This window comes from Microcaecilia unicolor, chromosome 3 (assembly GCF_901765095.1).
Source record: "Microcaecilia unicolor chromosome 3, aMicUni1.1, whole genome shotgun sequence".
Classification (NCBI taxonomy): Eukaryota; Metazoa; Chordata; class Amphibia; order Gymnophiona; family Siphonopidae; genus Microcaecilia; species Microcaecilia unicolor.
In genome coordinates this window covers 44,676,742-44,700,087 of record NC_044033.1, presented here as the reverse complement: position 1 = coordinate 44,700,087, position 23,346 = coordinate 44,676,742, and the positions used below count along the sequence as shown (strand labels likewise).

The window sequence follows — 23,346 nt, the reverse complement described above, 5'->3', positions numbered from 1 at the left end:
ATGTCTTTTTCCCATGCCTCCATAAAAGCATGTTTTCGAAAAGCTTGGCCCCGAAGGTGCCCATATACCTTGGAGATTCCCCTGCCTGACACATCAATTTCTCCCCATAAATTTTCGAATTTCTCGTGATCTACTGGTGGGTGTAATAAAGTGTTGGACTTGCATGTATGCGTATTTATCTATCTCTTGTAACTCATATTTCTCTTGGAGTTCTTCAAATGTCCTTATACGACCTCCATCCATTAAATCACGAAATCTGATCAGTCCCTTCTGAAACCATGTGGAGAAGACCCTCGATTCTTTCCCCGCTGGGAATCCCTCCTCCTGCGTAATCCACGCATATGAGGATCTCTGTTGTGTCCCCCTTAATTTATTTTTTAAGGTACCCCAAAGAGTTAACAAGTGTGATATAAACGGGTTCAGAGTCAGTTTCCCATAATTTTGTTCAGGAATGGAGGCCCACAAAAGACCCTCCAAATATCCCTCTCTGACAAACACTTGTTCTAATGTGGTTATGTGTGACAAGTCTACCTTGCACCATTCTGCTATTTGTGAGATTTGTCCTGCCCAGTAGTACCATTGCATGTTTGGCATTTCTCTTCCTCCTTCCTGTACTCTTCCCCACATTATCCTCTTGGGTAGCCTGGCCGGTTTTCGCCCCCAGGCAAATTTCCCTAATTCTGATTGCAATCTTGTCAACTCTTTGTTCGGTATTGGGCTGGGTAGTGTTTGAAACAAAAATAAAAGTCTTGGCAGGATATTCATTTTTATTACTGCTATTCGCCCCCACCATGATAGCCATCCTGACCCCCATCTATTCAAATCCCTCCTCACTGAGCTAAGCAGGGGTTCATAATTCCAAGCATATAGATTCTGTAAATCTTTGGGGATTTTTATTCCTAGATACCGGAAGCCCAATTCCGTTATTTTAAAATTGCACCTTTCCTTCAAATATTTACACTCTGCCTCTGTTATTGTAATACCCATTATTTCAGATTTATCATAATTTACTTTAAATCCTGCTTGTCTCCCATATTCTTCAAGTTCCTTAACTAGGACAGGTAGAGTGTGCTTCGGTTGGCTTACGTAAAATAGAATGTCGTCAGCGAATAGCGCAATTTTATGTTCCTTTCCACCTAGTCTTATTCCCCTCACCTCATTCAGGGTTCGAATTCTCTGCGCCAGGGGTTCAATAGACAACGCGAATAGTAGGGGCGATAACGGGCATCCCTGGCGTGTCCCCCTCTGGATATGGAAAGTTTCCGAGTATCCCCCATTTATCTTTAATCTTGCAGTCGGTGATGAATATAGCCCTTTTATCCATTCTATAAATGGTATTCCCATGCCCATTACCCTCATTACCTCCCATAAATATTCCCACTCCACTCTATTGAACGCTTTCTCGGCGTCTATTGCTAACAGCGTCAACGAGTCCCCTCTTCTCTGCGCCCCCCACATAATATTCAACGTCCGTCTGATGTTATCAGCAACCTTTCTATTTAATATAAATCCAGATTGATCTGGATGTATAAGTTGTGGCATTATACGGGCTAGGCGATCAGCCATGACCTTTGCAAGAATCTTAACATCAATATTTAATAATGAAATAGGTCTATATGATCCACAACATGTTGGGTCCCTTCCTGGTTTTGGTAATACTGTAATACCCGCTATTTTCATGCTGTTAGGCAGCCCATTTCCTCCAAAGTTTGCATTTCCAACTCTCACCAATATTGGGGCTAGTTCCCTTCCAAATACTTTATAAAATTTCCCCGTGTATCCATCCAAACCCGGTGCCTTCCCTCCTTTTAGCCCCTTGATTACCTCCAATACTTCCTTCAACGTTATGGCCTTCTCTAGCTCCAATTTCTGAGTCTCCGTTACTTTGTGGAGTCCTAGATCTCTTAATTGACTTTGTATGTCCTCCTTGGGGACTTTTTCCCCTGGCGCATATAATTTAGAGTAATATTGCACAAAGGCTTTCCTAATATCCTTATCTTGATATACCAATCTATCTCCTTGTGTTTTTAGTTTAGTTATTAAGCTTCTTGTCTGTTTTTGTCTTAAACTGCGTGCCAACATGGTCCCCGCTTTGTTACTGAATTCAAAAAATTTTTGTTTCATCAGGGTTCTCTGGAATTCCATCTTACTTATCTGTATTTTCCGGAGTTCCCCTCTACATTGTGTTAGTTCTCTGAGTGTTTTTGCATCTCCCTGTAGTTGGTGTTGTGTTTCTAATTGTGTTAAGTTTATCCTAATTGCCAATTCTGTTGCTTCTCTTTTTTTTTTTTTATAAGTGCCTTTTGCTATCAGATGTCCTCTAATCACAGCTTTTAGGGCATCCCATAGGGTACCTTCCGATACATCACCCCTATCATTATTTTGGAGGTATTCTATTATCTTCATACGTATATCTTGACAATCTTTCTCCGCAGCTATCAGGGATTCATTTAGTCTCCACATCGTTTCCTTTCTCTCTATCTCTATTTTCCCCGCCAGTACCCATACTGGTGCGTGGTCTGATGTCTGTATATTTTCTATGTCTGAGTCTTTCATGTCCCCCCATATTGATCTGCTCCCCCATATCGCATCTATCCTTGAGTATGATTTTTGGGCATGAGAATAAAAAGAGTATGTTTTTTGACCTGGGTGTTGTATCCTCCATATATCTACCAGATCTAAATCCTTCATTAATTTAAGAAATTTCCCCCTATGTGTTCTCGTTCCCCCTCCTCTCCCCTGTGAATGGTCCAGTCTAGAGGCAGTCATGTTGTAATCCCCTCCCATAATTATCTGTCCCCGTACAAATTTACTTAGGCCTAAGCCTAGTTTCGTGAAAAATGTTCCCTGTCCCTCATTTGGTGCATATACATTGATGAATGTAATCAAGTGGTTCCCTACCCTTCCTTTAATTGCTAAGCTTCTCCCATCTTCCCCTTTATATATATCTTCTTGGACAAATCTTAACTGTTCATTGATGTAAATTGCCAATCCACCCGTCTTCCCTCCCTTGGGATCTGCCAACTTAGTTCCCTGCCCCAGTGTTTTATAACTAATCAAATGCTCATCTCGTCTTTGGATATGGGTTTCCTGAAGCATTATCACATCCCATTTTAATCTTTTCAGTTCTTTAAGGACTATGCTTCTTTTCCCTGGATTATTCAAACCGTTAACGTTCCATGATCCTACCTTTATTCCCCTCCCTCCCCTTTCCCTTCCCTCCCCCCCTCTTTTCCCTACCCCCCCAGTGGGCTCCTGTTTTTGGCCCTGGACTCTTCTGGCCAGTGCTACCCTGGAGGAAGTGCATCTGTGCCAGACGGCTGCCCCCATATTTTTACATCATCAATTCCCTCCCCCTCCCCCATTTACATTTCCCTATTTCCCCACACCAAGCATATTGCATCAATTAACCAGCACTATGGTTCTCATAGAATATACTACCACAGTTCCTTTAAGTTGACCTCTGGTTAATTTCTCAGTCTTTTCCTCTTGTTTCTCCCTCAAATCTGGCTTTGTCCTGGGATCTATTCTTCTTTTCTCTTCCAATTTTCTGCCATCTTTGATTTTCCGTGGTCTGTTGTCTTTGTTGTCGTCCTTGTTCTCCTTCTTTATCTTGTGGAATGTCCGAGCAACCCATGTCCCTCAAGCTTTTCCATGCGCCTTCCACCGTCTGAATTCGCCTCGACTTGGTGCCCACTGTTACCAAAATTCCTCTTGGGTACAGCCACCGGTATCTCAGTCCTGCTTTTTGCAAATACATTGTGATGTCCTTAAGTTCTCTCCGTGCTTGCAGGGTTTTTTTTGCCAAATCCTGGAAAATTTGTATTTTATTATTTTCCCATGTAATCTCTTTCAAGGCCCGCGCTTTGCGCCACACTGCCTCTTTGGTATTATAGTCATGAAAGCATGCTATTATATCTCTGGGCCCCTCAGCTCTCTGTGGTCCTAATGTCCGGTGTGCTCTATCAATTCTATATTTGTCCGGATTGGTTAAGTCCTCACTTTCACTCTCCAGGTCCATAATGACTCCACAGATTGCTCTTATTGTTTTGGATGCGTCCTTATATGATTCCACCTCTGGTACTCCTTTGAATCTCAGATTGCATCTTCTAGACCTGTTTTCTAGGTCTTCTATTTGCATTTCCAGTGCTTCTCTGCATTGATTTTCTTTTTTTATTGCTTGCTGCATTTCTTTTATCTCCTCCTCTACACTGTCCACTCTCTCCTCAGTCTCCGCCACTCTTTTCCCCATATCTCTCAATTCCTCCCGCAGCTCTCCTATTGCCGCCTGTATTCCTTTTCTTGTATTCACCATTTCCGCTTTAAGTTCTTGGAACCAGCGTGAAACATCCATTTTATCTGTCTCCGAGTTTTCATCTACCATTTCCTCGTGCTCCGGGTCTGATTCGGAAACTCCGTCCGCCATTTTGAAATTTCGCGACGCTACTTTCGCGCCCGCGCTTCTCCCTATTCCAGGGTTTTCCGCGGCGTATTTGAATTTTGCTAGTTTTTTCCGAGCTGCCATTTCTTCTGGTGTTTAGATTCCTGCTTGGCGAGGGTTTTCGCCGCGTTTTCGGGGAGTTGGAGGCTCCTTTTACTTCTGGCTCTGCAGAGCTCGTTTGTTAGGCAGCCATTCGGTAGCGCTGACGTCACTTCCTCCCCTCTGCAACCTTTTTTAAAAAAATCGGCGTTACATTGGCCACCCTCCAATCTACTGGTACCATGCTTGATTTTAAAAATAAATTAAATATTACTATCAATAGTTCTACAAGTTCATTTTTCAATTCTATCAGTACTCTGGGATGAATACCATTTGGTCCAGGCAATTTGCTATGCTTCAGTTTGTCAAATTGCGCCATTACATCTTCCAGGTTTATAGAGATCTCATTCAGTTTCTCTGACTCGTCAGCTTTGAATACATTTCTGGCACCGGTATCTTTCCCAAAGTTTCCTCGGTGAAGACCAAAGCAAAGAATTCATTTAATCTCTTTGCTATGGCTTTGTCTTTCTTGAGTGCCCCTTCTACCCCTTGGTCATCTAGCATTCCAACTGATTTTTTTGCCGGCTTCTTGCTTCTAATATATCTAAAAATGTTTTTACTATGTATTTTTGCCTCCAACGCAATCTATTTTCAAGTCTCTCTTTGCCTTCCTTATCAGCGCTTTGCATTTGACTTGCCATTCCTTAAACTGTTTCTTATTATTTTTGGTCGGATCCTTCTTCCATTTTCTGAAAGATTTTGCTCTAATAGCTTCCTCCACTTCACTTTTTAACCATGCCAGCTGTCGTTTGGTCTTCCTTCCTCCTTTTTTAAAACATTGAATATAACTGGTCTGGGCTTCCAGGATGGTATTTTTGAACAGCATCCACGTCTGATGTAAACTTTTGACCTCTGAAGCTGCTCCTCTAAGTTTTATTTTTTAACAGTTCTTCTCAATTTATCAGTGTCTCCTTTTTGAAAGTTAAATGCTAACATATTGGACTTCCTGTGTGTACTTACTTCACAGCTGATATCAAATCTGATCATATTATGATCACTGTTATGAAGCGGCCTCAGAACCGCCCCAGCACCATTACCTCCTGCACCAGATCATGTGCGCCACTAAGGACAAGGTCTAAAATTTTTCCTCCTCTTGTTATCTCCTGTACCAGTCCATTAAGGACTCCACAAAGCAGTCCTTGCTTTTGTCAAGGAATTTTACCTCCCTAGCATGCCCTGATGTTATATTTACCCAGTCAATATTGGGGTAATTGAGATCACCCGGTATTATTGTGTTCCCCAGTTTGTTAGCCTCCCTAATTTCATATAACATTTCTACATATGTCTGTTCATCCCAGCCAGGCGGATAGTAGTACATTCCTATCGCTATCCTTTTCCCCTTTACACATAGAACTTCAATCCATAGGGATTCCAATATGTGTTTTGTGTCCTGCAGAATTTCTTGTCTATTTCCCTCCTTAATATACAATGCTACCCCTCCACCAATTCGACTCACCCTATTACTACAATATAATTTGTACCCTAGTATGGCATCTCAGAGATGCCTATTATATCTAATTTTTCATTTAGTACAATATATTCTAACTCTCCCATCTTATTTTTTAGGCTTCTGGTATTTGTATATAGGCATTTCAAACTATGTTTGTTGTTCCTATTTACATCTTGTTCAGCAGCTGAGTGATAATTTGCAATCTTGAAGGTCTGTCTGCTTTTTATTTAAAGACACCTGGTCTACTATGGTCTGTATTGCTACCTCGCTATTAGGATTTGTTTATTTATTAATTGGGATTTATTAACTGCCCTTATGAAGAGATTCACCCAAGGCGGGGTACAGTAGGTACAGTTTAAAATAAAACTTATAATTTTGTTACCTATCTTCCCTGTTTTGGTGATATCTTTGAAAGATATCCTGATCCGAACCATGCGATTTTGAATGACTGTTGGCCTTCTCTCAGTTTCTAGTTTAAACACTGCTTTATCTCCTTTTTAAATGCTGATACCAGCAGCCTAGTCCCACCATTGTTAAGGTGGAGCCCATCATTCCAGAATAGGCTCCCCCTTTCCCAGAATGTTGCCCAGTTCCTTACAAATCTAAAACCCTCCTACTACTACTACTACTACTATTTAGCATTTCTATAGCGCTACAAAGCATACGCAGCGCTGCACAAACACAGAAGAAAGACAGTCCCTGCTCAAAGAGCTTACAATCCTCCCTGCACCATCGCCTTAACCACACATTGAGACTCTGGAGCTCTGCCTGTCTTCTGGGACCTGTTCATGGAATGGGGAACACTTCTGAAAATACTACCCTAGAGGTTCTAGATTTGAGCTTTCTACCTAAGAGCCTAAATTTGGCTTCCAGAACCTCCCGCCCATACTTTCCTATATCATTGGTACACACATGTACCAAGACAGCCGGCTCCTCCCCAGTACTATCTAAAATCCTATCTAGGTGACATGTGAGGTCCGCCACCTTTGCAACAGGCAGGCAATTGACCAGGCGATCCTCATGACCACCGGTCACTCAGCTATCTACACGCCTAATAATCAAATCACCAACTACAAGAGCCATCCTAACCCTTCTCCTCCTGGCCAAAAGCTCCTGGAGACACATCCTCGGTACGAGAAGATACTGCAGCCCCTGGTGGACTGGTCCTGGCTACAGGATTACTTCCAGCTGGGCATTATTGGTTGTGTATAAGTATTCATCAGTCATGTTTGTTTATAGTGTTAGAACCTGATAATTCTGATAATCGCTTTGTTCAGTATTAAGAACCCCTGCTTTCATTTTACTATGTATATTTTGGTTATTGTGAAAATCAGATCTTGCACCCATCAAAGATGAAAAGTTGGTTCTCAAAACAGAAAGCAAGCATTTTTCCTTTAGTTTACTAATTTTTACTCTGGTCAGGAAAGTGATTCGTTTATCTCAAAATTACTTTGTTTTCAATCACAGCTGATAAGTTAAAATAAAGCAAATGCATAGCATCTGACCTCAACCAGTTTCTTTTTTTTGGTGATGTTATTCTTTTGTAGTTTTTCAGGTTGAGGAGCAGCTCTGCTAACCAGTGGTCTAAAAGAAGGAGAAAAGTATGATAAGAAGACAACTTTGAAGACTAGCATTATTTTTGATGTAACATACATATTTTCCGCATACAGTTCAAAGCAAGGCTCAATTTCCTGGGGAATGAACTGGAACACTGTTCCACTAATTTCTGACTCCAGAGCAGCAGGCGTACTCTAGCACCTCCCCCTTCTTTCCAGGAAGCCTGCAGAAAAGAGGAGGGGAGGGGGTGAGCCTAGAACAGAGCAGAGATCAGACATTCTCCAACCTTATTCAGCCCTTCCTTCTGCAACTGGCTCGCCCATCCTTTTCCCCAGCTACATAATTCCACTTCTTTTTTCTCTACAAAGTAGGGCCTCTTTTACCAAACCGCGCTAGCGATTCCTATGCAGCAATGCTGATGAAACTCATTCAAAGTGCAAAATGTATTTGTGAAATTTGCTATAAAACTTTCTTCTCACATCATAAAAACTATTTTAAGTAACATACGATAACATAAAATTAAATACAAGAGTAATAAATAATATACAAGAGCAGGCTGTGAAGCCTCCAGGATATCATAGAAAAGTCGATATCATCATCCTCAATATTGTCAATATAGTGAACTGTCAAGCCTTAATTAAAAAAAAGTTTCTAAATAATATTGCCTACTGGGTAGTAATTACATGTAAATCTGAACAGAAAAATTCTGATTATAACTGATTAATAAAGCTTTCAAGTAAGAAATTCCAGTTTTGATCACATAACAATATTACTTCAAGATGAATCAGTACAAATTTTATATATTTCAATGTACTAGTTTTTCTACCAAAATGAATTTCAGACTGAACTTGATTCAAAACAATTCTCTTATAATATAATGATGTTAACAGTTCACAGAATACAGTAGTGTAAGAATATTCAGAGTATAAGCACAAATCACAATAACATAAAAGACAAATGATAAATGTTTGTGAAAAGGAATATGGTTTTCACCCTAAGATATTTACAAACAGTCTTTTGCATCACTAAGGTTTCAATGACATTACACTGGATGTAAATGCTTGAGCATTACTAGAGTACAGTATGGGTGGATTTGGAAGTAGCAACTATGTGTATGGTACAATTAGTGTAGTCAAAAAAATGTAACGTATTCAGAAGCAAAGAAGACATTGCTGGTTACTGCACAATCCAGTTTCATGCTTTTGCATTTTTATATTTTTAGCTATAACAAATGATGTGCTAGAAGCAACGAGTTATCATATCAGTGGTCAACTGTTGGAAGGTCATATTCTTTTAGGAAATCCTATTGGCAAATTCAATAAAGAAATTAAACATATGTTTAAAATAATACATACAAAAAATAGCTTAATTTTTGAACAATTATTCCAGATTTTACTAAACATATAAATTTGCATTGAGGCTGGTACAAAATCTATATTATGACAAGTGTAGGAGATTTTTATAATTGCTAACAATTGTTATTTCAACTACCTGGATTATTATTAGATTTATTTATTTATTGCTGAAATGAAGTATGACTTCTAAAGAGAAATGGAAATGGAATATGAAAAGACTGGATGAGCAGAGATGCTGCATATGAATGTACAAAGAAACAAATAGTCTTATGGCACTGAATGACTTCTAAAGTTACCTTGATCCCCTTGCAAGCAGCAAATAAAGCCAAGTAAGACATTTAGTATAGTTTGCTGAGCATTTCTGACCATTGCATTCATGCACAAGCACTTTCAGAATTGATTAGTCATTCCTGTGTTGCACAAATCATGCTTTTCAAGCATGCCAGCAATAAATGAAACAGAAATTAAAGAGTGCACCAGTCTACAAATTCAGAAAGCTCATACCCTGGTATCACCTGGCAAATTTTATACTAAAGCTCCTACAGGATGGGGAGAAAAAAAGGAAGCAATGTCAATGCTTCCAGTACATAATCTAAATTAAGAATGTCTACTCTTTTTTCATATATCTGTGTATGGTATTAATACTCTAATCCACCACAATGTTTTATATATAGAAGCCTTTCTTAAATTAATCTCCATGCCTAGTAATTCCTGTTTAAACTTTGTAGGCCCAGATTCCTACTAGGCCAATTTTCCTTTCAGAGAAACAACCCATCTGCGTTTTCTGAAAATATTACTGAAACATGTTAAAAAATAAACACATAAAAACTGGAGCAAATGGCGGTAGGTAATCAGGAAAAGAAGATATAGGACATGAAGGAGTTCCAAATTCAGGGGTCTATTTATGATAATGCTAGTATTTACTAGCAATGCACATTAATTTAAATTTTTGGGAGCAGGAAGAACAAAGAACATTTTGGAAGATGTTTATGAAGCTGCATTAAGCTGCTAGTGTGGGTTTTCATGCAAAGTATTCATTAGTGCAGATCTGCATTAATGGCTACCACACACTAAAACAAACCAGCATGGTAAAAATCCAAGGCCCAGTCTGGTTGCCAAATGAGAACAGCCCCCACTCCCTTCTTTCTCCCTAAACAGAAGAAGCCCTCCTCCCTTCCTCTCCCCCCAAACACAAGCTCTCCACTTCTCTTATTTTCTTCCACCCTGCCAGCTACTCCTCCAGGTACTTCTCCATTTTCCTGGTCAGTGTGTTTGAAATCAACAGCTTAAGTTTGGGGTGAGCTTTTATATCAAACCACACCATGCAATGATTGTTGCCCCCCCAGGTGGATGTCCACCCGGACACTAGACACACTTTCTCCATTTCTTTGTACTAAATTGAGTATCAACCCTTCCCTGGTGGGTTTCCTCACCATTTGTCTAAGCGATGCCCCTTGTAAGGTATCTACAATCTTTCAACTTTTTTCTATATTTTGCAGATGGGATACTCCAATTCATATCTAGTAGATTGGTCACCTAGGGTGGGATGCACAAAGGTCCCCACAAAGCACTGCTCGCTATTTCCACTTCAGTAAAAATTACTAAGGTGGAAATGGAGTCTGATGCACAAAACAAAAATCACATGCAAATGAGCTGCATTGATTTGTACCATGCAGCTCAGGCCAGGGCATGTGCAGAGTAACCAATCGCTAAGCATGGCTGCTATGCGCATGCCCAGAACAGTGTTTCTCCAACTAGTGCTAGGTGTAGAAGGAATGCGAGGAGGAGGAGGTGGGGTGAGAGGCACCACAGTCAAAGAAGCGGTAGCAGGAAGAAGCTGGCTTCCTCCCCCCTGCCAACCGCCAGAACTGATGGAGTCCGAGCATTATGTATCTCATCAGCAGGAGGTTCATTGGCACTGCAGGCTCCTTAAACCAGCAGCTCTGGCAGTTTCTTCTCATCTGCAGCCCAAAATCTAACTCACCCTCCCTCTTGGGTGACAAATCTTTCCTTCTTCGGGTGCTGACTAAAAAAGCGGTGGCAGCGTAGTCCCTTCCCGCACTATCCCAACTTCAGCTGCAGCCTTTCCCTGGGATCTGATCCTTTTTCTATGTAGGACAGCGTGCATGTGGGGGAAGCTTGAAACTCCATAAGGAACTACCAGATGCACCAGACCTCTCGTAAAAATTTTCTCCACTGAAGGTAGGCCGGCTTTTCTGTGCATCGCTTGTAAATGGCTGTGCATCCTTCGGAATACACATTAAAATACTGATCAACTTGTTTGCATCCATCTGCATGCGATTCCTGTTGGCTGAAACTGGGGTCGGAAAAGAGCCTGCAGAACGGTGCTAGTCCGGTAAGTTTAGTGAATCGGCGCCTTAGTATTTAGGACATTTATCTCTGCATCTAGTTTTAGACTTGTAAATTGGGTGCTTAGCACTGAAAATCAGTATTATGTTCTGAAATTTTCTAGGCTGACCTTACTCCACCCACCTGTGCACCTACTTTTCATGTGCAAAGGGGAAAAGGATAGTGATAGGAGTGTACTACCGTCCGCCTGGCCAGGACGAACAGACGGATGCGGAAATGTTAAAGGAAATCAGGGACGCAAACAAACTGGGCAACACAATAATAATGGGGGATTTCAATTACCCGCATATAGACTGGGTTAATGTAACATCTGTACACGCAAGGGACATAAGATTTCTTGATGAAATCAAGGACAGCTTCATGGAACAGCTAGTTCAGGAGCCGACAAGAGAAGGAAAAATACTAGACTTAGTCCTTAGTGGTGCTCATGATCTAGTGCAGGGGGTAACGATACGAGGGCCGCTTGATAACAGTGATCATAATATGATCGGTTTTGATATTGGCATTGAAGGAAGTGAAACTAGGAAATCAAGTACGCTAGCGTTTAACTATAGAAAAGGTGATTACGACAAAATGAGAAAAATGGTGAAAAAAAGACTGAAAGGAGCAGCTCGCAGAGTAAAAAACTTGCATCAGGCGTGGATGCTGTTTAAAAACACCATCCTGGAGGTTCAGGACAAATATATTCCACGTATTAGAAAAAAGGGAAAAAAGACTAAACGGCAGCCGGCATGGCTAAACAGTAAGATAAAGGAAATCATTAGAGCCAAAAAACAATCCTTCAGAAAGTGGAGAAGAGAACCAACTGAAAGTAACAGGATAGATCATAAGGAATGCCAAGCCAAATGCAAAGCGGAGATAAGGAGGGCAAAAAAGGACTTTGAGAAGAAATTAGCGTTGGAAGCAAAAATACATAGTAAAAATTTTTTTAGATACATTAAAAGCAGGAAACCGGCCAAAGAGTCGGTTGGGCCGCTGGACGAAAATGGTGTTAAAGGGGCGATCAAGGAGGACAAAGCCGTAGCGGAGAAATTAAATGAATTCTTTGCTTCGGTCTTCACCGAGGAGGATTTGGGGGGGACACCGGTGCCGGAAAGAATATTTGAAGCGGGGGAGTCGGAGAAACTAAACAAATTCTCTGTAACCTTGGAGGATGTAATGGGTCAGTTCAGCAAGCTGAAGAGTAGTAAATCACCGGGACCTGATGGTATTCATCCCAGAGTATTAATAGAACTAAAAATGAACTTGCGGAGCTACTGTTAGAAATATGCAATCTGTCCCTAAAATCGAGTGTAATACCGGAAGACTGGAGGGTAGCCAATGTTACTCCGATTTTTAAGAAGGGTTCCAGAGGAGATCCGGGAAATTATAGACCGGTGAGTCTGACGTCGGTGCCGGGCAAGATGGTGGAGGCTATTATTAAGAATAAAATTGCAGAGCATATACAAAAACATGGACTGATGAGACAAAGTCAGCACGGATTTAGTGAAGGGAAGTCTTGCCTCACCAATCTAATGCATTTTTTTGAGGGGGTAAGCAAACATGTGGACAATGGGGAGCCGGTTGATATTGTATATCTGGATTTTCAGAAGGCGTTTGACAAAGTGCCGCACGAAAGACTCCTGAAGAAATTGCAGAGTCATGGAATCGGAGGTAGGGTATTATTATGGATTAAGAACTGGTTGAAAGATAGGAAGCAGAGAGTAGGATTGCGTGGCCAGTATTCTCAGTGGAGGAGGGTAGTTAGTGGGGTCCCGCAGGGGTCTGTGCTGGGTCCGTTGCTTTTTAATGTATTTATAAATGACCTAGAGATGGGAATAACTAGTGAGGTAATTAAATTCGCCGATGACACAAAATTATTCAGGGTCGTCAAGTCGCAGGAGGAATGTGAACGATTACAGGAGGACCTTGCGAGACTGGGAGAATGGGCGTGCAAGTGGCAGATGAAGTTCAATGTTGACAAGTGCAAAGTGATGCATGTGGGTAAGAGGAACCCGAATTATAGCTACGTCTTGCAAGGTTCCACGTTAGGAGTTACGGATCAAGAAAGGGATCTGGGTGTCGTCGTCGATGGTACGCTGAAACCTTCTGCTCAGTGTGCTGCTGCTGCTAGGAAAGCGAATAGAATGTTGGGTGTTATTAGGAAGGGTATGGAGTCCAGGTGTGCGGATGTTATAATGCCGTTGTATCGCTCCATGGTGCGACCGCACCTGGAGTATTGTGTTCAGTACTGGTCTCCGTATCTCAAAAAAGATATAGTAGAATTGGAAAAGGTACAGCGAAGGGCGACGAAAATGATAGTGGGGATGGGACGACTTTCCTATGAAGAGAGGCTGAGAAGGCTAGGGCTTTTCAGCTTGGAGAAGAGACGGCTGAGGGGAGATATGATAGAAGTGTATAAAATAATGAGTGGAATGGATCGGGTGGATGTGAAGCGACTGTTCACGCTATCCAAAAATACTAGGACTAGAGGGCATGAGTTGAAGCTACAGTGTGGTAAATTTAAAACGAATCGGAGAAAATTTTTCTTCACCCAACGTGTAATTAGACTCTGGAATTCATTGCCGGAGAACGTGGTACGGGCGGTTAGCTTGACGGAGTTTAAAAAGGGGTTAGATAGATTCCTAAAGGACAAGTCCATAGACCGCTATTAAATGGACTTGGAAAAATTCCGCATTTTTAGGTATAACTTGTCTGGAATGTTTTTACGTTTGGGGAGCGTGCCAGGTGCCCTTGACCTGGATTGGCCACTGTCGGTGACAGGATGCTGGGCTAGATGGACCTTTGGTCTTTCCCAGTATGGCACTACTTATGTACTTTTTTTTGACACCTTGCAAATATAGATGCTTAAATTTAGGAGTTAATGGGGGAGGGGGAGTTCACACACATAGTCAGGTCTAAGCAGGCAGAGGAGGAAGAAGTGATCCGATGTGCAGCAGTTCACTTCCTCCTTCCCCTGCTGTGCAATCTCTGCAGGAGAGGTGGAGAAAGTGCCACGAGACAGGCAAAGCAAGTTGAGTGTACCATGGGGAGGGCAGGCAAAGCAAGCTGAGTATAGCTTGAGGAAGGGCAGGAGGGGCAGAGCAAGGTGAGTGCCATGGAGAGAGAACAGGTTGAGATTGCCTTGAAGGGGGGAATAGCTAAGTGTGCCTTGTGGGGAGGGGGGCAGAGCAAGCCCAGTGTGCCTTGTGGGAGGAGGGGGCAGAGCAAGTGAGTGGGCTGTGGGAAGGGTGGGCAGCAGAGCAAGATTTCTGTTCCAAGGGGAGGGGGTGGGGGCAGTGCAAGATGACTGTACTGTGGGAAGGGTGAGGGGCCAGAGAAACATGACTGTGCTATAGGGAGGGTGGACAGGGGGACAAAGCAAGGTAAGTATGCTATGGGAATTGGGGTGGGGTGGCAGAGAAAGCTGAGAGTTTGCAATGAGGATGGGGGAAATCAAGCTTGAGGGTGTGCCATGAAAAGGGTAAGAAAGACAAAGATAGTTGGGAAAAAGAGGAGAATGAATGAGAGGTGAGGGTGTATGCCTGGGGGGAGGGAGAATGAGAGGTGGGGGTATCACATGCGAGAGAAGACTTGAGGCAGCATTAGGGGTCTAGCTAGGAGTTAGAGGGAAAGAGAACTGCAGTTGGAATGAGAGAGGGAAAAAGCAGGAGGGAATTTCAGGCCTTATGACAGGGAAATTGTACAAAAACACTAAAAATAAGCAATGCAGAATTTTACAGAATTATTAAATATTGTGTGCAGAATTTCAAAGATTTTGCGCGGAATTCCCCCAGGAGTAAATTTCACTTTATCTGGAATAGGTTCAGTGAGTCACATACGTGAGGCTTCCTAGTTAAGAGTTGCCAGTAAAAAAAAAAAAAGAGATAACAACAAGTGGTGCAAATGACCCTGAAATATAGTGTTGAAAAAAAATCATGTCTCTGTTTTGTCTTTATGTTTTGACTTTATATATTTAAACAAAGAAGACAATCTAACATTGTAAAATAGGCTCTTAAAGTGATAGAGTTTGCCTATAACCCTCAAAGAGAATGAAAAACAGTCTAAATTTACTATCCTACCAGGAGACGATAGTTTAATACCAAAGGTATGTGAATACTTAGACTGAACTCTATGTTATAGTCTTGCAAATCTCAGCATTGGAGGTAGACTGTTTGAGTGGCATGACCCTTCCAAGGTCAAGCCTGACAGAAGTCATAGAAGGATATGCGTTTTGCTGCCAAATTAGAATTATCAGGCTGATATTCAGCTCAGGAAGTTTGTGGTTTTTTTTTTTTTAAATGCTACCTTTGCTGAATTAAATGTGGATTTTCAGCACTAGGTATTCAGATAGTGACTGGCCATAGGCGCCCCGTATAAGAGGCTTGGGGAGGCTAAGCCTCCCCAGCCGTGACCTTTCCCGCCCATGCTGCATTGCCCCCCCCCACCACCCACCAAACTTAGCCACTTTCCCTCCAGGCCCGAGGCCCGCTCATCCAGACCTGCCAAGTCCGGAGTCTCCCGCACTCACGAGTCTGGGCCGGCAAAGTGGGAAAGTCTCCTCTTCAGCGCGAGTCGCGCGATAAAACAAAAAAAAGAAGCAAGAGCGGGGCCGTGGCAGCCTTCAAGCATGGGCTGTCTGTGCTGCAGCCGCTCCTCTCTCTGCCCCTGGAGGAGCAGGAAGGAAGTTGACATCGACTTCCTGCTCTGCTCCGGGGACAGAGAGGAGCGGCTGCAGTGCCGATAGCCCATGCTGAAAGCTGCTACGGTACAGCCCCGCGCTTGTTCCAGCAGCCAACTGTTGCTCCTGGGGGCTCCAAAACGGTTGAAGCTGCGTGTGGTGTCGGTCCTCCCAGCTGATTCCTGCACTTTGGGTGCGTGTAACGCGTGCTACCTTTTTTTTTTTTTGTCTGGACTCGGGGCGCTGCTGCTGCTGAAGAGGAGAAGCAGCAGCAGTGGCCAACAAATTAATACCGGGTGGAAGGGGGAGCGAGAGGCACTAGGCAGGTATAATGGAGAGAGTGGGAAGATGGGGAGAGAAGGAGGGGACATGGAGAAGGGCTGGAGTCCTGGAGAAAGGGAGAAGCTGCTTAAAATGAGGAGAAAATGGGAGGGGGGGGGGTGAAAGAGGGAAGACACTGGAAGGGAGAGAGAAACTAACAGGAGGAGAAACATTGAAGGATGGGGAGAGAGAGAGGGGCATGATGAATGGAAAAGGGTAGAGAGAGAGACACTGGATGGAAAAGGGGATAGAGAGAGAGAGAGACACTGGATGGAAGGATTGGGAGAGAGGGGGGTAGATGTTGGATGGCAGGATCGGGAGAGGGGGTAGACGAATGGAAGGACATGGAGAGAAAGAGGGAAGAGGAAGACAGAAGGATGGGGAGATAAAGAGGGAAAACGGATGGAAGGATGAGGAGGGGGGGGGGTAGACGGGACGGGAGAGAAGAGAAATCACTGGACTGGACATGTAGGGGAGGGCAGGGGAGAGAGGAGAATTGCTAGATATGGAAGGATGGAGGGGTCAGGGGAGAGAGGAGATTTGCTAGATGCATGGATGGAAGAACCGGGGAGAAAGGAGATTTGCTAGATATGGATGGAGGACAGGGGAGGGAGGAGAGTTGCTGGACACGGATGGATGGATGAATGGAGGGGAGGGGAGTGAGGAGAAATGCTGAATATGGATGGAGGGGAAACTGCTGAATTTAAGGACTGGATTGAAACGCTTTGAGGGCAGATGCTGCAACTGGAGGAAGGATAGGGACAGGGTGCCACAGATGGTAGACAGAACGCATAAGGACACAGGAGGATGGTGGACATGGTGAGTGAAAGAATATCAAATGGAAAAAAGACACCATAAAACAGACGACACTGGGACCAAAGTGAATAGAAAAACTAAATGCTCAGAAAACAAAGGTAGAAAAAAGTATTTTATTCAGAATGTATTAATTGGAATATGTCAGCTTTTGGAAATGTGCATCTGTGATATTTTGCACGTAAGTTTCAATTTCTCTAGTATTGCTGCATGCCAAGTCTGACTTCTTGAGGTAATTTTCCAATTCATAATTTTGCCTTCATATCTTTTGATTTCTAGTTCCTTTTGTCATATCTGTTGTCATGTGTTTTTCATGTGTGATCAAGGTGCAGTATTCTGCTAGCGTGTACTATTTGCAGCCCTTTTGGTTTTGGTTTTTTCACTAGGTAGTGTATTGGTGTTTTAGAGCCTGGTGTAATTACAGTGCTGCTTTTCCACGCATAAGATTGTAGCTCGTCCTGTCCTTGGAATTAGTGCTGTTATGATTTGGTAAGTTTCTGAGTGTGTTTTTGCACAAGTTTGTGTATAGTGTTTTGCAGTGGAAAGATTGTGTGTTGGCCGTACTAAGGTGACATCAACACTTTAAATTCATTTTAGTTTGTCATAACATCAGACATAGTTTTATAATATTTTGGAGGATCTGATGTTGAATTGTTAAAGGTATTAATTGTGACTATTTTACTTTTATTTATTTTTCCTGTGTGTTGTCGGACAATTATGGATGTAAGCCCCGCCCCCTGGTACCACCCATAACCCCGCCCCCTTTAGCCTCCCCAAACAGTTGGGCCACCGACCGCCTATGTGACTGGCTCTGAATATCCGGATTCAGTGCTGATCTCTGTCAGTATATGGATATCGGTGATATTCAGCCCGATATCTGGATAGCTAATGGACAAAGTTAGGACAGTTTCTTTGCTGTCCTAACTTTATCCAGACAGTTATCCAGTTAGTGGATTGAATATCATTGCTAACTGAATAATTGACAGGACTGCCCTCATTCCTAGCTTTAGTCTTCTTTCCCACCCGTCCATGGCACATTCTTTAATTCATAGGAAGTTATCTCAATTTAAAGGACAGAGGGAAATTTCTCACCACAGTATAATTTTTTAGCACTGTGTGACTAACCCTAAACAATTGAAGTTCATTGAGAAGCAAACATAAAATTGCAACGAATTACACCAAATAATCTTAAGGACCTTTGTAATAGTTTAGGTATCCCTATTCACATAGCAACTTTAAACAACTAAACAAACCACAATATTAACATATAGACTGATGGGTGCTATCCAGGCTTTACACAGATTGCTACATGTATGATTATTCCCCATTTGGTGGGCGGTCATATGTGTGCACTTGCTGCAAAGAGCGCCTGGTTCTCAGAGAACAAGTCTGATCTCTGGAGGTCAGAGTAGCAGACAGAGGAGATGAGGCGGACAGAGAAGTATTCAGAAGAGACCTACAGAGGTAGAGAAGCCCACCTCCAGTCTGGCAGCCTCTGTGCTGTAATGGAGGAAAGAGATCACCTGGAAAGACAGCATCAACTTGGTGTATTAGGAAGCAATCCTGTAGCCAGGACTTGTCTTCTAGGGAATGAAATATCCTCTTACACTGGATTTCTGCCCAAAAGGGAACGTAAAGGCTAGAGCCCTGCCTATACAGTTACCAACAGAGCTTGAACAGCCTCCTGCATTCATAATTCAGACGATATATAATATGATGTGATGCTTATGGTCCACTAACTCCCAAAACTTAAGGCCCTGTTTACTAATCTGCGTTATTAGGCATGCTACCATTTTTAACAAGCACTAACCACCTAGACACCCATACTATTCCCCACTCTTTGTTCTGATTTCATATAATTTATAAATATGTTAAATAGCACCGGTCACAGTACTGATCCCTGTGGCACTACACTATTCACCCTCCTTCCATTGACAGAAATGACCATTTAACCCTTCCTTCTGTTTCTGTCCAATAACCAATTCCTAATCCACAGCAGAACATTGCATCCTATCCAATGACTCTTTAATTTTCTCAAGAACCTCCAGAGTAGCATTCTCTGAAATGCGCCCTGTTCCACACACTGGGCTCAAGAGGAATGCAGAGCTCCAGAGTCTCAATGCATTAATGAGACAATAGTGCAGAGAGGAGGGATATAGATTTATAAGGAAATGAACAACATTCTGAGGAAGGGGAAGCCTCTTCAAAAGATGGGCTCCACCTTAAATGGGACGGAACTAGGCTGCTGACACTAACATTTAAAAAAAAGAAAGAACAGCTTTTAAACTACAATCTAGATGAAAGCCAAGAGTCACTCAGTAGTGCATGCATGGTTCGGAGTGAGGTATCTTTGGAGGACAAAATCAAAATAGTGATGTTACAGCATTCCAATAGAAAAGTTGCAAACAAAAATCATACTTTGGAATGTGTATATACTAATGCTAAATACCTAAAAAAAATAAGATGGGAGAGTTAGAGTATATACCACTGAATGAGGTAGATATTACATATGTACCAAACATATGTATTCAATTTGATTCAGACCCAAATAGTGCCCCAAATACATTATTTGTATTCAGCTAAATAGTGATTTAAATTCAAACACAAAAAATCATACTGAAATAAACTAGGGCTGCACATTGATTAAAAGTTTTAACTGCACAATTAAATCACAATTAAACATTTTAAAAGCACGGTTAATCATATTAAGTGTCCCCCCCCCCCTCAAATTTCCTCCTGTTCAGTGCAGAATATAGACAACAGAAGTAAAATTTCAGAATTGACATGTTTCAATTTCTAATAAAATCATTTTTCTAACCTTTGTTGTGATTTTTTTCTAATCATCTTGTTCCCTGTCTGTCTGCTCTGAACTCTGTTTACAGGACCTCCTGTCCATTCACTATTTTTCTCTCCTTTCTTCTTCAACTCTCTGCCCTATAGCCATCTTTCACTTCTAACTTTCTTACATTATATCTGCCTCCTTCTCAAATCTATCCAGTTTCCAGCAATTCCCTTTCCCTCCATCCATGGGTGACATCTCTTCCATTCCCTGCCATCTATGTGCATTTCCCCTCTCCTACCCTCTGTTCATGTCCACCATCTCCATTCTTTCTTTTTTTTCTTTCTTCCATCACCCATTTCCAATATCTGTCTCTCTTCTTGATGTTTTGGTAATGCAAGACAGTCGATCATTTTCCACCAAAGTGTACTAAACCTACGGATCGTAATACTCTCCTCCATTACCATAGCAATCATCCCCTGACTACAAAGAAAAGCTTGCCGTTCTCCCTATTCCTCAGATACAGGAGAATTTGTAGTGATAGGAAAATGTTCAAACAACAAGCTAAGGCTCTACTTCATAAATTTAACACAAGGCATTATCCAGTAGAGATTCTAAAAACAGCCTACACTAGAGCAATCTAAAACAAAATCTCCAGACTTGCAGTTACAAACCTGTGTCTTAAGATACACTCACGGCATCGGAGAAGTTGTACAGATAATGAAATATCAGTGGAGAATAATACAAGCACATCTGGTGTTTCGTGACCACCAGCTGCGCTTTGCCTTTTCCAGGGGAAAAAATTTGAGGGATATAATGCAACTGCATATATTGTCAAAATATGACAGCTACAGTCGTGTTTTTCAACCCCAGTGATCATAAAAGCTATAAGTTGAAACACAGCACTGACTGCAATTGTACTCATGTAGTCTATGTCCTAATGTGCACTTGCCCAAAATTGTACGTAGGAAAAATCACTCATGCACTAAAACAGCGACTGGGTGATCATAAATTTAACATTATTCACCAGCGTAACGAAGCCCCCCTTGTGGTCCATTGCATGGAAACATCTTATACTTTTACAGATTTCAAGTGTATTGCAATAGATCACGTAATTAAATCAATTAGGGTAGGAAATTGGGACCGTATGTTGGTCCAAACGGAACAACGCTAGATTTTTAGATTAAACACTCTAGCCCCTTTGGGTCTGAATAAGCTTATAGAGTAGATAGCATTTCTGTAATTCTTATAGAGAAAGCAGTCTTCTGTAAATGAGGTTCCTTTAAATGTTAGGTCCCTTCTGATAGGAAGGGCTGGACAGCGTCAGTTTAGAAACCGGCGCCATTTTGTTTACTAGGAGTCCCGTAGTAGGAACGAGCCGGACTCACGAAAGGTAGGCTTCTTCTTGCATAATTCACTACAGCGCAGTGTCCTCGGTCCTCTCTCTCTCTAATGTTATGTTGGCACATTTATTTTAGGGCAAATCCAGTAGCCGAGGGCACAGCTCCTGAAGAAGCACTTGAGAAACAGGGGCTCTCTGTCGAGCGTTCCCTATTGACAAAGCTATAGCCCAGATAAGTGCTATTTTCAATTCTTTATCCAGTTACGTTAACTCATAACTGCAACAAATAGTATTAACAGTACCAATTGGAGGTTTTCTGACTTATGAGGAGCCTGCTTATCCTATTACAGCAGTAAATGACCTGCATGGGATAGGAGGCAGTCTGTCATTCACGTCAATACAAACAGGGCAAATGCAGAGCATCTGAAGTCTTTCCTTCGTCAAGAAAGAGAGAATTAATCTTGCTACTAGTACAGATTGGATAGATAAATGTCTGCAAAACAGATTTCGAAAATACCTATTTGGACACTTTGAAAAGAAATACATCCAAATGCTGCTTTATGACACTTTTTGGACATTTTTTTCTTTCGAAAATGAGCCCCAAAGTAGTCTAAATTAGAAGAACTTTTGATTTATCTTTCAAATTTTTGCTGCTTTCATGCTTGAAATAGATTATAATAAGCACTTCAGCTGCTGCGTATGAATAAAGCATTGCTGCAACATATGACTTCATAAATGTTTCTTTGAAAAGTAAAATGTTGGGAAAATGTATATATATTACAAACATAGCAATAGAAATAACAGTATGTACATCTGACCAGGACACTACAAAAGGGAGACTACTGTGGAAATTCTACCATATAAATTTACATTATGCATTCATCTACAATTCAAAGAACCTCTCTATTATATTAATACTAACGTTTAGTTGTAGTGAAGCCATGGAAATAGAACAGATTCCAGCACCAAGATTTTAGTATTAGTAGCAAGCAGAATGTCTCTCAGTATATATTAGAATTAAAAATCATCTCAGACAAACAAGAATATGTAAACTGCTTTGGCTGTATCATAGAAAGGCAGTGCATCAAGTCCATAACCCCTCCCTCTTCCTTTATCCCCTCTTCTAGTCCTGTTAAATTAATTACTATCTGAATTTTAGCCAAATCTCTTAAGATGGACCAGCTTCAATGTTTAGGTAATTTTTCCCTTAAAAAAAAAATCTAAAACAGCCTTTACAGACATGCATGCAATTCTAACAATGGAAATCTACCTGCAGGTGTAGGTGTAGCCTAGTGGTTAGTGCAACGGATTTTGGTCCTGGGGAACTGGGATCGATTCCCGCTGCAGCTCCTTGTGACTCTGGGTAAAGTCAATTAACCCTCCGTTGCCCCAGGTAAACCGCTTTGGATGTGGTTGCAAAAACTGTAGAAAAGCGGTATAACCTGCATAAATTTGAACCATCTTTTCTTCACTGCCCAAAGACAGTGCCAATATGTCCTTTAAAATGTGGTTCAACACAGTGGGGTACCAAGGGCAGGGTGGTGGGGGCGGTCCACCCCGCATGCACGCTGCAAGGGGGTGCAGGGAGCAGCTGCGTTGCTGTTGGCTCCGCCAGTTCTCTGTGCCCTCTGATGTTACTTCCTGTTCTGGGGAAGGGAACCAGTGGACCAGACAGTTCCGATATTGCTTCCCCCAGGAGGTAAGAGCAAAGCGCCTGGGAGTGGGTGGGTGGAGGTGATGTGCTGGGGGGGGGGGGGGGATGATGCACTGGGGGGAGGTAGGTGATGCGCCTGGTGGGGGGTGCAGCAGCGATCCACCCTGGGTGGCAGCTGATCTAGGAATGCCATTGGTCCAACAAAAGGCTTCGTTCTACATAGTCAGTCCATTATGGTATCCAGATGTGTACAAAGAAGGCTCCCAGATGAAGTAATAATATAGTATTACCAATGGATCAAAGGAGATAATTTTGTAACTGGGCATCTCCATTTAGGCACCCCGAGGATGCGTGATGAGATCCTATTATGAAATGGCATTTGAGCACCCAGATTCTGTTATGATACTAATATAACTTGGCATTGGCATGCTTAACATTCAGCTACTGGCCCAAAGTGTTAAGGGCATGTGAAATATAATACATACAGTATTCTGTAAGTTGTATG

At 42.1% G+C, this 23,346-nt stretch overlaps 1 protein-coding gene across 1 annotated transcript in view; it reads right to left on the bottom strand.

Moving 5' to 3' along the window:
- EML6 (EMAP like 6) overlaps window positions 1-23,346 on the bottom strand; it is a 744,128-nt gene that overhangs the window by 159,280 nt on the left and 561,502 nt on the right. The window contains 1 exon segment of the mRNA XM_030195849.1: window positions 7,496-7,574. Coding sequence (XP_030051709.1) covers window positions 7,496-7,574 — 79 coding nt within the window.